The 16424-nt window shown below is 38.5% G+C and overlaps 1 protein-coding gene across 3 annotated transcripts in view; it reads left to right on the forward strand.

Annotated features, from left to right (window-relative positions):
- Positions 1–16424, forward strand: part of ADGRG2 (adhesion G protein-coupled receptor G2) — a 54466-nt gene that overhangs the window by 17239 nt on the left and 20803 nt on the right. The window contains exons 3-11 of one of the 3 annotated variants that reach the window (XM_086609087.1): positions 6122–6163; positions 7090–7098; positions 7467–7490; positions 9277–9309; positions 10218–10259; positions 11297–11344; positions 13588–13655; positions 15282–15352; positions 16371–16410. In XM_086609087.1, coding sequence (XP_086465213.1) covers positions 6122–6163; positions 7090–7098; positions 7467–7490; positions 9277–9309; positions 10218–10259; positions 11297–11344; positions 13588–13655; positions 15282–15352; positions 16371–16410 — 377 coding nt within the window. Of the gene's footprint in view, positions 1–6121; positions 6164–7089; positions 7099–7451; positions 7491–9276; positions 9310–10217; positions 10260–11296; positions 11345–13587; positions 13656–15281; positions 15353–16370; positions 16411–16424 lie in introns of all 3 variants that reach the window. The other 2 variants (XM_086609069.1, XM_086609078.1) reach the window with 2 other exon arrangements.

Below are 16424 nucleotides of genomic sequence, written 5' to 3' on the forward strand. Positions count from 1 at the left end.
AGATTTCCAGGGCTGTTGCTGCTCCTTACGTATTCAGTGCCTATTTTGTTTCTGGACATGACTGCAAAGCAACTGCCCTTGCATTCTCTCACTGTGTTTCCTGAGAGACAGAGGTCAGGAGGCATGGCCCCTCCTCGCTGTGCCATCCCCTGCCCCTCCACACTGCACAGACACTGGCAGGGTGAGTGTCCATGTGGAGGCTCTAGTTGACTACAGTTCAGACTTTTTCTCCTCCTAAGAAAGCATTCTAGTTGCTGTCTCAGGCTTGCTCAAAGGAGGCTTTCTGCGAAACTTTAAAGGCCATCATGACACATTAGGTAAAACAGTCAGCAGCAACCCTGTTCCCCTGAGATAGGGGAGCCAGAAGCAGCTGCCAGTACTTACTTCTTGCACGATGTTGTTATCTGCAGCCAGGTCCTAGATGCTTCTCATTCCTCCACCCTGGAAAAACTCAACTGCTTCTGGCAAAGCGAATTGCCTGAAGACAGGTGAATCAGAAAGGGTGTTGCCTTTCCAAAAAATTTAACAAAGAGTGTACTGATCGTAAATTAGATTGAAGGTAGGGAGAAGAAAGGGTGTTTTTCATTCTTCCAGTTGGAGATAGAACATTGTACGCTGTTTGTGCTTTAAGAGCTTTTTCTGTATCCTAAGTTACCGAACAAAGGGCATGCTATGAGTGACAATGCCCTTGATGCAGAGACCAGAACCATCCATCCCATCTTGACCACTATGTTACAAAACCTCCTTCTCCTTTTGTTTCCCTGTGGCTGAATTGATTTCCGAATTCTGCTTTGCTTTGTGGAACAGCTTCAGCAGGACATGTGGAGACCATGCCATCCTAAATGAGACAGTAGACTGATAGCCAAGGAATGCTGGAAGCACAAGGCTATTTTGTAGACAGGGCCAGGCACTGATCTCTCTCAGAGCTACATCAGTTTGTGGACCTAGCCTTAAGTACTGTTATTAATGGATTTAGTCTCCTACCAGACCAATGCTGCTAAAGTTAAACTGGTTCCCATTGTCCTACAAAGTCATTATGGGAAATGAAGGTTGTCGCAATGCAAATATGGGTTCCCAGGTAAGCTTTTTGCAGCGGTGGTGTGGAGCGATGGCAAGAGTTGCTAAACAGGTTTCATACCAGTGGAACAGTTTCCTCTGCCTACACAGATGGGATTCTCAAGTCTTGGCTTGGCTAGCTATTTGTGTCGGAACAGTACGAAGTGATATGAAGACAGTAAGGGACTTGCTGCTTTTGTTCTAATGATGCGTGTTAGCAAGAGAAAATGGTGCTTATCTCATTTAATGGAGTTGCCTTTTCCTTCAGGAAAGAACAGGATGTATTCTGTCTCCCTTGCAGCAAAAGCAAATAATATTCGTGAATAATGTTGTTTGTCTGTTTATTTGCTGTTTGGATCCTCAGGAATGTTCTCTATTAGACAAAATGTAGAAAAGTAATGCCACAATATATAATGTCTTGTTTTGGAATAGGATGTTAGGTATGTTGATTTGATGATCCTAAAATAACAGTGTTGCAAATAAAAATGCACGGACCAAATAAAATGAGGTTTCATATACGTAAGGATTTTCTTGCTCTTATTGATAGTAAACAATTCAAGGAAAATAAATTTGCTGTTAGCTTGTAACTAGCATACCTTGAGTTATTTTACTTTCCTTTTTACATGTCAGCTTCAGGGATGTTTTAGATGGGACTTTAATCCTTCTTCAAATAAATCCTATTCGCTGTCTTTTCTAGTTCTCAAACACAACAAAGGAGGAGGGTTGACAAATGTAAGTGAAATTAAATAATGTATGATATTCCACCTTTCTGTATGCAAAGGTGATTCTGACAAAGGACTTGGTTAGTGGACTTAATGCTGCACCTTGATCATTGACAAGTCTCATTCTTATGGGTAATTTCTAGCAACTGTAGGCGTGTGAATATTGTGCTGTTAGAGAATTCATGGTTAGATTTGTGTCTCAGATTATGCATGCCATCATCACTTGCTGCATTTGCCACCTCCATACTCATGGCTTGTGTTTACCTTATTTTGCTCCTTGTACTGTTGCATTTGTTATTAAAAGCATTTGGCATTTTTAGAGTTCACTGTCTTCTTACTAACCTACAGTACAAAACATGTTAGTGGATAATTTTCTTACCTACCTCAGGATACTACTTGTATTCTCAAAAATTCACAAAGCAGGTTGAAGGGATTTGGAGGATGGGAAATGCATTTTGTCTACAATGACTATGTCTACACTGACCCCTAAAGAGTATGTGAGAAAGACCTTAAGGTCAGATTCCCTAGGCAGATTTTTTTTTAAATTTTTTTTAGTAGGCAGAAGAAGCAGTGTGATGGTCTTTTCTGTGAGATGCTGCATGCTTGAAGATTCATAGATTTCTAGGTTGGAAAAGACCTTAGAGATCATCGAGTCCAACCGTCCCTAATCCCCATTAAACCATATCGCTAAGTAGATCATCCACCCTATTCTTAAACACATCCAGGGATGGGGACTCAACCACCTCCCTGGACAGCCTATTCCAGTGGCTGACAACCCTTTCAGAGAAGAAATATTTCCTAACATCCGACCTGAATCTCCCCTGACTAAGCTTATACCCATTTCCTCTTGTTCTATCACCCATCACTAATGTAAAGAGCCCTTCCCCTACCTCCCCACCACCTTTTCTCAAGTATTTGTAGGCTGTAATCAGGTCTCCCCTCAGCCTCCTCTTCTCCAGGCTAAACAGCCCCAACTCCCTCAGCCGCTCCTCATAAGTTTTATTTTCCAGCCCCTTGACCAGTTTAGTCGCCCTTCTTTGGACTCGCTCTAGGAGCTCAATATCTCTCCTAAAGCGAGGGGCCCAGAGAGATGAGATGAGATGAGTTCCTTTTGAGAATTTAGTTTCCTCCAGGGCCCTTTGGTTGGAGATAAAGCCTTTTGCACAAGGTGCTAACCACTTAGTAAGACAGGACCAGTGGCAGGTAAATTTTTGGAGATGGAATTCACTTCCTGTGGTAGGAAAGCCAGTTTGCCCATATGTGGAAAGATACTTTCTTCTTTAACCGAAAGTCTACTTTATGTAGAGTTGACTCAATTTTTTTCACCTTATTCTACCTTAAAAAAACTATTTAATGTTTAAACAATGCAGAACAGTTTTATCTGACTGCTGCTTCAATTCTGTGTATTAAAGTCGATATTGTATCTTAAGGGTCTTCCCTAAACCCACACTAGGTGTTAAGAAAATAATTATATAGCTGTCATAATACGTAATCACTGTACAATGTTAAAGTAACAACACTTCTACATTAAGAGCTCTAGAACACAAACCTTACAGGATCCTTAATTTTAACCAGACTCACCATATAGTGAGAAGTCCTAATTTTTCTGAAAATTGACTGTAAAAATTAAGGTTATAGCCAAATTTTCATGATCTGTGAAGTTCATACAGTGCTGGATGTTAAACAGACCAATTCTGTTTCTCTGTAGGCAGAATCCTGGTTGTCTCAAATGAGATGTTTGATGTAACTTGGTTTTGTCTTTACTGAAATAGATTAAATTCAGTAGGCTGATACATGTGAAGGTGTAATTTTTTACTTATACTTTTTACTTAATGGATGTCTATTATTTTACTTAGAATAATGGTTCTATCTCTCTCTTTTCTTTTACATGAGAAAATTTCTACCCAGGATGCAAATCAACTAAAACTAACAGTTAATTTCAAGGAAAACTCCTAAAAAATGAAACATAATGCAATTGTTCTTATTTCCATGTATTCATCCTGCCATATTTCAGTGTTGCTGCTTTTAGCTTCATGCAGCATATGACATTCAACCAAAATGAACTGACATTTCTTTACATCTTGTCAAGCTTTCATGTACTCTCTTGCTCCCGATTGTTGCCCCCAGTATCCCAGCGTTGGAGCAACCAGGCAGCAATTTGCTTAACTGACTGGCAGCTGTAATCTTTGCGCATATCCCACAGCTCACTCAGGAATAGGGACTAGATTGTTTCTGTCACTTCCCCCTCCTGTTCCGGTGGTTGTCCTGCTGCAGAGCAGGCTGCTTCTTCTGAGTCTTATTCCTGCATCCCCTCAAGAGCAGCTTCTTCCTCCTTCACTAACAAAGTCAACCTCCTCCTCCGTTGTTTCCTCTTGACTGCAGGAGTGACTGTTATGGTTGGGGTTGTGCCTCTGGTTTAGCTACAGCATCCATTTGTTGCATGCCTTTAGATCCAGAGACCCTCTTGCTCCTTTCAAAGTGCTGCGCACAGGCCTGATAGGCATAGGCCAGGCCCCAACACAGCACCAAATTTCTCTTTCTTTGGTGTAAGCAAGACAACCTTCCTTCAAGTGATCCTCCATTTCAGCAGGATTCCGTGCCTGTTCAGGTGTAGGCTCCCATGCTGTCAGAGGTGAAAACTTCTCTAGGCACCTGCCCAAATTCTCCCACATACCTTGCTACCCAGGAATTTGCTGCGTCAGAGCAGAGCGCTTTCCTGTGTGCCATCCCCAACTGGTTGATTACTGGAGGTCCCACAGAGATTTGAATTTTGATCACTGGATTCAGAGTCCGAAGATGGTCTTGTAAGACTACTAATGCAAGTGGACCACCACGATGGAAGAAGGAACGTGTCCAGTAAGTATCTGAGGGAATTAGCAGTAGTGGAGCTGGTCTGTAACAACCTAGACAACAGCCAGGTCTCCAGAGATCTGGATGACGTCCAGTGCACATGGGCCATGTGGCAGAGGTTAGTACAGTACACACCAGTAAAATATACCAGCACCTTGGTGATGATGGACAAGATGGGTGTCAAGGCACTAACTGTGGAGAGACTGTCCTACCAGCTCTGGCATTTCAAAGAGAATTTCTCTTCCTCCACAGCCCTGTGGGCCTGCGTCTTGGCTGTGGCTAGAGTATCCCACCGGGTCCAGTGACTTGAAGAAAATATCTCTTCCTCCTTGCCCCAACAGCCAAGGTCTCAGCTATCAAGGGTGCTGATGTAGCTGACAGTGCCCTAACTGTATGTCGTGCTGTGCCACTACTTGTTTTTCAAGGCCCAGGATGATGTTTTGGGTGGTGGCATAGGCTTCAGGATACGTTTCTAGCCACCTGTTAGTTGTCTTCACCATGGGACACACATAGCACTTGTCTTGGTGGCAGGTTCACAGCGGTGATCTGATGTAATCGATCTGCTAGGCCTCCTCATATTGATACCCCAGCCACCATCTGCTATTCCGGGGAGACTTTAGTTACTTGGCTCACTTGATTCCGGGGCGTTTCACATTCATGGGTAGCCTGTGCAATAACTTCAGTTGTCAGATCCACACCTTGATTAAGAGCCCATCTGTGTTGCATCTCTCCTTAAGTGCCCCTAGGGACATGTTTCAAGGGTTTGTTGAGCTAGAAATAGCTCATGTTTAGTCCCAGTCCAGGTCCACCTGAGCTGCTTCATTTCTGGCGCCCTGATCTATCTGCTCATTGTTTAAATGTTCTTTGGTGGTGCAGCACTTGGGCATGTGAGCATCTACATGGTGTATATGCACATCATCATGTAGATGTATTCTCAAAGTACATATCATATAATTTGTAAATATGTATGGAATAAAGCATCCCTGTCTTACCCAACTCTTCTGCTCCCTGCTTTTTTTAAAATTTCTCTGTTTCTCTTTATATTAATAAAATTTCACTTCTCGAATAATTAATCAGCATTTCTTTTCCACATTTTTGCAAAAACAGAGGTGTGAAAGCACAGTTGTATCTGTTACATTTTTAGTTTCTGCTATTTAGTGTACTTCATCTTCACTCAAGCAAATGTGCTGAAAGGGTTTCTGAAGACGTTGGCAGTGGAAGGCCAGTGGGAAAGCTCACAGCCTAATCTGTGTCTTCCATAAGTACAAAAGAGAGAAACTGAGTGAAAACTTGAACTCAAAAGAGTTTAACTTCCAGCTCTCAAAAACACTTGACACATTTCTCAATGGTTGCAAAGTAGTTTTGCAAACTAGCTTGAATTGAGGTGAGTAGCACATCTAAAATGGTTGTGTTTAAAAAAATGTGTATATATATGCGTGTGTGCAAATATATATAAAAACTCCTGCTCCTAAAAAAATCTTCTTCTTTTGCAGTTGAAACTGCTTCTACGTTGCCTGGCAGAAAACAGATAACAGGTATATGGGGGTTCTGTGTCATTTTTTCATCATTGTAATTAATTCATGGAGATAGTTAAGAATACGTGAATATTTGCGAATTAACTATCCATATCATCCTTGTGACTTGTTAGCATATTTTATGGCGCAAATAGCATCAGTAATTTTTCAGACAAAAAGAAAATAAGCTCACTGAGATGACTCTGATTCTCCTTTCATTGTAAAAATTATATTTATGCTTATCCTTTGGAAAGAAGCTTAATTTTCAGTAAGGCAAGCAAAATAGTTTGAGCAAGGAGTCATGTAAGTGATTAGCATTTCAGAAACTCCTTGTGTACTGTGTTTAACCAGAAGAATCTAGGTTTCCACAGAGACTTTTGGTATCTCTGACTTAACTCTTCTGCAACAGTAGGAAAGGATTTACAGTATAATTAGTGTATTGTAAGTAACATTATAGGATGACGTTTGCCTTTTGAGAAAAGATGTTGAAATACTTTAAGTATATATTTTTAAATCGTGTTTCATATTTGCAGTCAGCTTTTCTTTAGATTGTATTTCTGTGGTAACTGTGACTTTATTTGTCTGTGGCACAGTCAAAAACCACTTGTTGAACAAAAGGGTTAACTTTGAAGTTGCTATGTCAACCAGATATCAAATTTCCTAATTTCTTTTTGATCAAAATACTGACTGTAACAACATCAAAGGTTTAGTGACTGGTGTTTGCTGTATAAATTATTGGCTGGCTCCTATCAAGATCAGAGGTTCAAACTTGAATTAGCTTTTTGTAGTGCTGCTTTTTGCAGGATAGAAAAGAGGACAGATATGTATGGGATAAATTTTAGAGGGCAAGTCTCAGTGTTGTTATACAAAGTCTGAGAAGAGTTGTTCATACTCAATTACAGCCATCTGATTATGTACACTTGGTTCCCATTCCCAGAATTAGCAAGATACTCAGGGTAGCCATTTGGCTTCCAGGCTAGTGTGGCACATAATCTAGGGTGAATGATTTTTGTTTTCTTAGCATTATACAATGCAAGCTGTCCGGTATTTGTTGAAAATAAATCATCTTCTGTTGAGTACTATTTGATTTATAAAAATTGAAATCTATTTACCAGAGATTGTTACATCTACCTTTTTTTTGACAACCCGGAGATGTTCTTCGCATAAGCAGGTGTTGCCCTCTTCTGGTGAATGCAGTAAACTTTTGATAATACAGGGAAAGGCTGCTGAGGGTGGTTATATATGTGCCTGAAATTTCATTATGGTCCTTTTTTTCGCCTCTTTTTTTTTTTTCTGTCTGAAAAAAAAGCTGAAAATTCAGGAGAATCAGTTGCAACAACCAGTTCTGGTAAGAAAATCATGACTTTACTGATTACTGCAATGTTTGTTCTTTCCTGTTAGATAAATCTGCTTTTATCTGAGGTAATGCAGAAAAGTTGCAATGTAAAGAAGTTCCAGCTTTTAATGTTTTCATTGTTTATTTTTTGAAGAGAAAGCTAATTTCTTGGTTTTACTTTGTAGTGAAATAGATTACTTTATAGAATCACTCATAGTTTGTGGCAGTGATGCTAGAGGGTGAAGTAGGTCCAGGTCAGGAGTCTTTTGTCCAGTAACCTACCCTAGCAGATGTGCATATGTCGTTTGATGCTGTGTGGTCACCACCCCCCCCCCCAATAACTTCTGGGACCGGAGATGATGAACACCATTTATGAAAGCATTTTTTTAAAAATTAGGAATAGAGACACACAGAAATAGCTGTGTGAAAGCCAGTTTCTTTCTTGCTTAAGGTATACTAGCATGTCATGCTCTGGAGAAAAGAAAGAATACAGACAGAAACACACATGCTTTGGTTCTTTTACAGATATAATTTTTCTCTGGGAATGGCTCATCTTTGACAACTGCAGCCAATTCAATATTTGTTGTAGTTTATACCAAGCCAAATAATACAGATGAAGTCAGCACTTAGTTTTCGCTGTGATTCCTCATATTTTGGCTGCTCGTTAGTTACCTTAGAAAATCAGTTGTCTTCAGGATTGTTGCTTAAGAACCAAATATGCTTAGGTTTTACTCTGAGTATGGAATTAAGATGGCACTTTTGAAAAGGCTCAAAATAGCTAGCCTGGTTGAAATAAATATATTGGAAAGAAAAGCTCCCTTTCCCTTTTCATGTAATGAAGCAGATTGCTTTTTTTTCTTGATATGCAACTATATGCAGAGCCACCAACTTTTCTTTATTATACTGGAGATATTGCTTCTACAAATGACAGTGATGCCTTTAGTAAAGAAGTTTGGAAAGCATAACGTTCCTCTGTTATGAAGCTACTCTGGCCCATTTTAAAAAAGGCACTAAGTTGTCATATCGGAGTGATACAAAGTGATCCTCTAACCACTTTGTATGCCTGCACTAACACCTAAAATATGCTTACTAAGCACATCCTTCCTGAACAATGTTTAAATTTTCTTCTATTGTCTTAGTGTAATTTTCTTTTGATGTAGCTGAAAAAAACCTTGCATCATCACTGTTTTATTTAGGTATGGTTACTGGCAAAACCAGCTTTTTTTGAGAGATAGTTTGCCAAATCCAGTGTGTCATCTCTGCTCCTGTGTGTGAGGAGTTGGTGCAGGAAAAAAAGGTCCTTGGGGCTAAGCAGTTATTGCTATTGGATATGCCAAATTCATCTGCATCTTCTAAAAGAATGAAACCAATAAAAGGAAGGAACTCGATTACCAGCTGTTTGTATTCAGATACGCAGATTTTTGAAATAATGTGAACATTATTTCAAATATTTATATTGAAATAATGTGAACATTCCTAACAAGCACTGCATTGTTCTTAAAATGAAACTTAGATAATTAAAATTCAGTTCCTTTTCAAAGTTTTGCATGTTTGATCTTTTTTCTCCAAAATTCGTAGAAATAAAATGTTAATATAGTTTCTACTTCTTTTCTTTTTTTTTCCCCCAGAATCTTCTATTTTTACTTTTATCACTTATCCCGTTAATCCTTCAGGCAAGATTTTATTCATGTTTCTCTTATTTAGATGTAGTTAGATTTAGAAATTCTTAGGTTTTTTAGATTTTTTTAGATTTTTTTTATTTTTTTTTTTTTTACTGTTACTGATTTTTCTTCTTCAGATATGACTTCAGAGGAGACTACACAAACTACAGGTGAGAATTAGCGTGAATTGAGTAAGGTCTGAAGGGAGATGTTTGCTACAGTCATGAAAGTTTACTCTTTTTATTTTATAACTGGAATTTGTTTAGTCCAAATTATTTTCTTACATGATCTTAAAATTTGTATTTATCTCCAGTCAGTATTTTAAGTCTGTATGGGTGGGGTTTTGAAGACATTAACTTGACACTGAGCTGTTAACCTTTCTTTTTTATGCAAAACATGACGTTGTTACCAAAGCTCAAACTGGGCATATTTTTTTTTAGCAAGTATGGAGTTTTTTGGTATATTTGTAGATTGAATATTTTCTATACTTTCAGATACTATTTAAAATATTTTACAGAACTAAAATGTACACATCATTCCTTAAAGACACTTACATGATATGTGTTCTTGCAATGCGCTGCCAAATAGGATCAGTAAAGGCTCAATCAGAATAAATTCCTACCCCTTTTTTCCTGATGTTTGCATTTGAAAACAAGGAGTAGGTTCATCATAATAGTACAGATTCCTACATGTCTGTATATGAGCTAGACATCTTGCTGTTCTTCATAGTTGATGAAGAGAAAGACATTTTTAGAACATGATTCATCTTATGAATCACATGAAGTGTCCATGTAGAATAGATCAAATGGGAATCACACCTTAAAAGCATCATTTTTTTCACTGAATAATAGGGAGCCTAGAGCAAGTGCATGTTTATGCACATGAGGGCATAAACATTTGATTGGATGGATCTCACTCCGAGTGCTGCTTATTTCCGTTATAATGGTGATGTGTTTACATTTCTCTTGGGAAGACAAAGTCTAAAGTAGACATTAGGAAACTTATTTTTGTGACATATATTTCGTAGTCTTTTAAAGTTAAAATGGGAAAACTTAATTTTAAAACTTTTTTTTAACAGAAGTTCTTAACATCACTGATTATTACTCCACCATAACACCAGGTAGGATTCATATTTCACCACTGATCAAATGATTTTTTTCTAATAGTTTTAATATTTCCACCAGCTCACAGTCTGTACCCTCTGATGGCTGTTTATTGCTGGTGACAAAATTGATGAAGCATCAAGCTATAACAGGCAAATGTTTGTACCACCGATAAGCAAAAAAAAAAAAAATCCATCTTATTTGATACTAGCTAATGATGACAGCAGAGAAAACAGCATTTGTTTTTCCGTTAACGGAGGCCAGTCTATATTCATATACCAAAATATAGTGTTTATTTTAAACTGTTTTGCTGTTCTTCAGCATAACTGAGGAATCTGCCAAAGTAATATAAGGAAAGTTGTGCTCCCACATTGCTTTTATGAACAAATGTAGGAGTTTTATCTTGGATGCAAATCTCTTTCCGGTCCTTTCTTTTGATTTTATACAACAGAGCCATCTGTTTTCAGTACCCTTAATTTGGGATCAGTGTTATTTTGTTGCAGTGTAGGTAATATTTAAAATATGGTAGCAATCAAAAGCTTGCTAATGAAAGACTTGTTCTACTAGATGAGAGTATGTATGTTTGCTGTCATCATAGTTTGAATTCTATCAGGTAGAACAGTTGTAGTTTCATGCTATCGTAAGTAGCCGTAGTAGGATCCTCAGAAGCAGATAATATGCTACCTAGTGGTTGGATACTGTGATATCTGAAGAGCTTATTTATAATATGCTGACTTCTATTTTATTTGGATTTAAAAAAAAAAAAAATAGAGACCACTTGCATGTAGGTGTTCTGTGGAAACTGTTACAGAAAATTATTTGAAATTAATTAATCAAAACCTGCGTGTTTCACTCTGAATATTAAGTCTTAGAAAATGCCACGGTAAGTGCCCTAGAGAAGTAAAGCCTAGGCAGTATGTGAAATATTTCTAAAAGGTAAAGACCTTTACATTTAAAACATTGAAATGATTGTAAATATGTATGTTTGTCAGTACTGGGTTTAAGTTCAACTTTTTTACTTACTAGATTTTTTTCCCAAAAAAAAACCCTATAGCAGGAGAAACCATTTTATGCAACGTAACATCTGTCTGTAATTTTTCAGGTGAGTGGTTTTCTTTTTCTTTTTTTTCTTACAAAAAACATGTCCAACTATTTTCTGTTCTGAGTAATGAGGCAACTGTTAGTTGCTATGTAAAAGCTAGCTCTGTAATAAATTTTCTTGTGAATTTAGAGAGATTTTGTATAACTTTGAAAAAAATAATACAAAATGTGGGGGTTTTATTTAAAAGCAATGTTTAGTCTATTGTATTTTTGATCTTTGGTTTCTTATCAAAGGCTACGCAGTTGCAGATAAGACTTACAAACCTGAGAAAACCAGAAACTAGTATGCTGTGGCAGGTGCTAATGTCTGCCATGTTGAGTCTAACTCTGTATCAGGAATAGAAGTTGATATAGTGTTCAGGAGAATTGTTGTAAAAGCCTGCGCGCATTTTAAAAGTCATGTGACAGAACAGTCAAACAAAGGAAAATGGAAAGGGCAGTGATTTTCCGTTTTTGTATGTTAACAAAAATATAGTAAAAGAAGATTTTGTTGATAGATGTTGCTGCCTTCGAAAACACTTTGATAAAGAGCTTTTGTGAGAAATATGAAGTCACTTATGCCAAGTAGCTGTGTGCTGAGTACTTCATAGATTAGAAAGAGGCAGAATAACTATCAGCCCCTCCTCTGGAAAGTTTCCCTACTGCTTGACACAGTAAACTGCTAGATGATTTGGGTGATGTCATGCATGCATTCCTGTATGGGTCTTTCTTTATAGCGTGCACTAAATGTGTGGCTGCAGGAAGAGAAGTGTTGCAGAAGTTCCTTTTTGTCTTCAAAATGGGCCTACCAGCTCTGTTGAATGATGCTCTGAATTACAGTATCCCGAAAGTTCTTTAAACCCCAAGGGAATAATTTTCAGATTATCACTTTGCTTTTACTCACACTTTGCTTTTACTCACTCGTGGAGACTGGTCACGAGTGGTGTCCCTCAGAGGTCCGTGTTGGGCCCGGCCCTCTTCAGCATCTTTGTTGGTGACGTGGACAGTGGCATGGGGTGCACCCTCAGCAAGTTCGCTGATGACACCAAGCTGTGTGGTGCTGTCGACACGCTGGAAGGGAGGGATGCCATCCAGAGGGACCTCGACAGGCTGGAGAGGTGGGCCCGTGTCAACCTCATGAAGTTCAACCAGGCCAAATGCAAGGTCCTATATCTGGGTCGTGGCAATCCCAGGCACAAATACAGACTGAGCGGTGAATGGATCGAGAGCAGCCCTGAGGAGAAGGACTTGGGAGTACTGGTGGACGAGAAGCTCAATATGAGCCGGCAATGTGCTCTTGCGGCCCAGAAGGCCAACCGCATCCTGGGCTGCATCAAGAGGAGCGTGGCCAGCAGGTCGAGAGAGGTGATTCTTCCCCTCTACTCTGCCCTCGTGAGACCTCACCTGGAGTACTGCGTCCAGTTCTGGAGCCCCCAACATAAGAAGGACATGGACCAGTTGGAGAGGGTCCAGAGGAGGGCCACGAAGATGATAAGAGGGCTGGAGCACCTTTCCTATGAGGACAGGCTGAAAGAGTTGGGGCTGTTCAGCCTGGAGAAGAGGAGGCTCCGGGGTGACCTTATAGCGGTCTTCCAGTACCTCAAGGGGGCCTACAGGAAAGATGGGGAGAGGCTGTTCAGGAGGGCCTGTTGTGATAGGACAAGGGGTAATGGTTTTAAAATAGAGGGAGGTAGATTCAGGTTGGATATTAGGAAAAAATTTTTTACCATGAGAGTTGTAGAACACTGGAACAGGTTGCCCAGAGAGGTGGTGGATGCTCCATCCCTGGAGACGTTCAAGGCCAGGTTGGACGAGGCCCTGAGCAACCTGATCTAGTTGGAGATATCCCTGTTCCTTGCAGGGGGGTTGGACTAGATGACCTTTGAAGGTCCCTTCCAGCCCTAACCATTCTATGATTCTATGATTTTATTCTCATTGCGGGAGTTGGAGTTGTATTAATAGTAACGTGCAGTGCAGTTTTTCTATTTTGGGAAAGAAAAAAAAAAGAACTAGAATTTAGAGACAGTCAACAAAAATAAATACACAGAAAATAATGAAGCTATTGGACTGGTTCATTTATGGAAACAGTAAGTGAAGAGATGGAAGAACAATTGCAAAAATAGTGAATGATCAGAGAAAGCTAGTGTAAGTGTTCTTATTTCTCTTCTATTGTAACACAAGACAGCGAGCTTTTAAATTCTCAAATAATTTTACATCATGTGGTTTACTGTTGGTTTTCTTAACTTTTCTGCCTTTTGGTTTTAGTGTTCTATGTGGGCAAGGTAAAACTTCAGTCAAGTGAAGAAAGCAACACCTCACTAAATGTAGAAATAGTAAGTGTTCTCTCTTTGGAAACTTTATTGTATGGAAGGTTGAAAGGAGTTTCTTTGTCTACACTTAAAATACTGATACCCTGACACGATTCTGCTTACGTTTTGTATAGTTTTATTTTGTTTCAAATACAATTTGCAGTACAAATTACTATTTGCAGTGGACAGATCTACTCTCCCTCCCTCCCTCCCTTCCTCCCTCCCTCCCTCCCTCCCTCCCTCCCTCCCTCTCTCTCTCTCTCTCTCAAACAGCTGCTTTGCAACTAAATTTTAGAATTCCAGCTAAGTAAACTTCCTGCAGTAAGGGCCTGTATTCTCTATGTAGCTACTGAGAGGAGGGGCAAGCCCTTGGAAGTCTGAAGAGAGGAACTGCCTGATTAAGAATCTACGTTTAGGCATACAGGACCTTCCTTTGCAAATTAATTTAGGCACTTAACTTCAGACAGTGAGCATCATTAGATGACAACAGGGCATAAATTAAGTCGGATTGCATCCTGGGAATAATTCATATTGAGACTCTCATAAATAGGGTGTAGTTCTATGCTTCTTTCTGTGCTTCTTGGCATGTGGTTAATCAGTTATTAATTTTGCAATAGACCTATGTGACGTGAGTGTCACCACACAACAGAGGTTTCAGAGAAAGATATCATGCAAAGCAAGTACCATATAGATTATTCAGTATCAAGATAATATTATGAGGACGAGAATGTTCAGTCCTTATAGATGGAAAACAGAAGGGAGGGAAAAAAATAAGGACATCAGCTTGTAAAAGGCCTTTTATCTTTCTCCTACACATCCCTGTCTGCACTCAGTCTAAGATTTCACATGCCAGTCTCTGCAAGCGTGAGAGTGATCAGCAAAACCACCACAGAGAGCTACTGCCCAGGTGCACATTGAGCATTGAGTTTGGGCAGGGGTAGGCCCCTGGCAAGCGCCACCTCCACATTGTGTTTCAGTGATGATAATGTCTACTGAAACAGTCCTAAGTGTATTAACGTTATGCCTACAGCTATTAGCAAACCAGGTTTCCTGTCTCTTGAAACTCTTTTACTTTCTAGCAGAATATTTCTTAGGTAATATCAATACCATATACATTAGATGATGTTTTCATCATGGTGCTCGCTGCTTGCATGAAATGTGAAAATAACTGGTAATGGTGGCAACCAGAAGAACTTAAGAATGCAGATCGATAAAGTGCCTTTAGATAAACCATAGTGTATCCCCTGGCCCTAAGGCTAGATCATATATATTTAGATCATTCCTACCATGTCTTTCACCTCAGTTCTTGACTTCTTACTCCCAGGATTCTATGTTGTCTGTTCTTTATGTCTGTTGTGGAGCTTGCAGCGCTTACAGATAGAAAGTTTGTTCAGTGTCTGGTCTAAGCTGTCTTTGTTGCAAACTAAGCCAAGTTCCTCTTTCTGTTATTCGGCCTATATTAGATGAGCCAATTCCTTCCATAAGTTGTGACAACAATGTCAGGGTCAATATTTGTTGAAGTGTATTCATGAGAAAATGTGCTTCTTATCTTTGGAATTTCAGACTGTTAAAGCATGTGAAATAAAAGGGTTTCTTTTAAAGCTAAAAATTACTGGTTTTACTTAGCTGTGAACTCTTTGTTTCTAACAGATTAATAACACAACCATCAACAAAGTTACAAAATTAATTGCAATTCCAGCGCCTACCTCACCAGAATTGAGGTAAGTAATTTTAAATAAAGATTGAAATCTTTATTAAATTTGACGAAGATGATGTGACAACTTCCATGTAGTTAGGAGACTCTTAACTTTGCATTATTCCTGCACTTGATAAATTAAAAATTTCTGGAGTTCTAAGCTATTGTTCTTTAACATAAAGTTCATATTGATTAGAATAGTCTTAGTTTTGTTTTAGGTGCCACTGGAGTTTGTTTTAAGAAACACTACACTTCCTGGAGCTCTACAAAGAGCCCAAAGACCTCGTTGTTGATATGCTGATGATATAATAATAATAATAATAATAATAATAATAATAATAATAATAATAATAATAATAATAATAATAATAATAATAATAATAATAATAATAATAATACCACCTAAGGACATGAGCTGTGAATTGTTGAGAATGCCAGTCTGGATTCTGCTCTTCATGAATAAATGTTTTTTATAATTTCAGAGATTTGGTCTGTCTCATAAGAAATTACTAAGAATACTTTCATAGTTGCATGTTTTTTAATACGTATTCTTGGAGTCATAGCTGTATTTTTATTTAGGTGTAGTTTTTTCTTTCACAGTTTTTATAGGGAGAGGTTTGAATAAGTGAATATTTATTGTTATTCACAAAACTTACCCTGAAAATTGAACAGATGTAATTGACCAACTGGCCTTGTTTGTAGAAGAAATTTGTATTTCTTACCCATTCTGTTTCTGTGGCTTTGAGATTAAATGTAGAATTCTGTTCCAAATGCTTGCTTGCCAAAAGGCAACATGAAGACTTAGATGACAGAGATCTAAACTTAGTTTGTGGAGTGACTAATAAAAGGCAACTTTTAAAATGTTAAATCCTTTGAAAAGCAGTTTTATAATATTAGAACTGGCATGATTTTTAAAAATCATTGATCAACTGGAAAAAGGAATTTTTTTCTCAGTAATTGCTTGTTCTTTTCATTATATTGTTGTAATTGTCTTTAGAAACACAACTAGAAATCCTCCGTAATGGTAACTTTTTATTTTAAAGGCTTTCAGAATTCAACAAAACCTTGCAAGCAGTAAGTGAGGTAAGATTACTAAT

This window comes from Tauraco erythrolophus, chromosome 1, assembly GCF_009769465.1.
Source record: "Tauraco erythrolophus isolate bTauEry1 chromosome 1, bTauEry1.pri, whole genome shotgun sequence".
Classification (NCBI taxonomy): Eukaryota; Metazoa; Chordata; class Aves; order Musophagiformes; family Musophagidae; genus Tauraco; species Tauraco erythrolophus.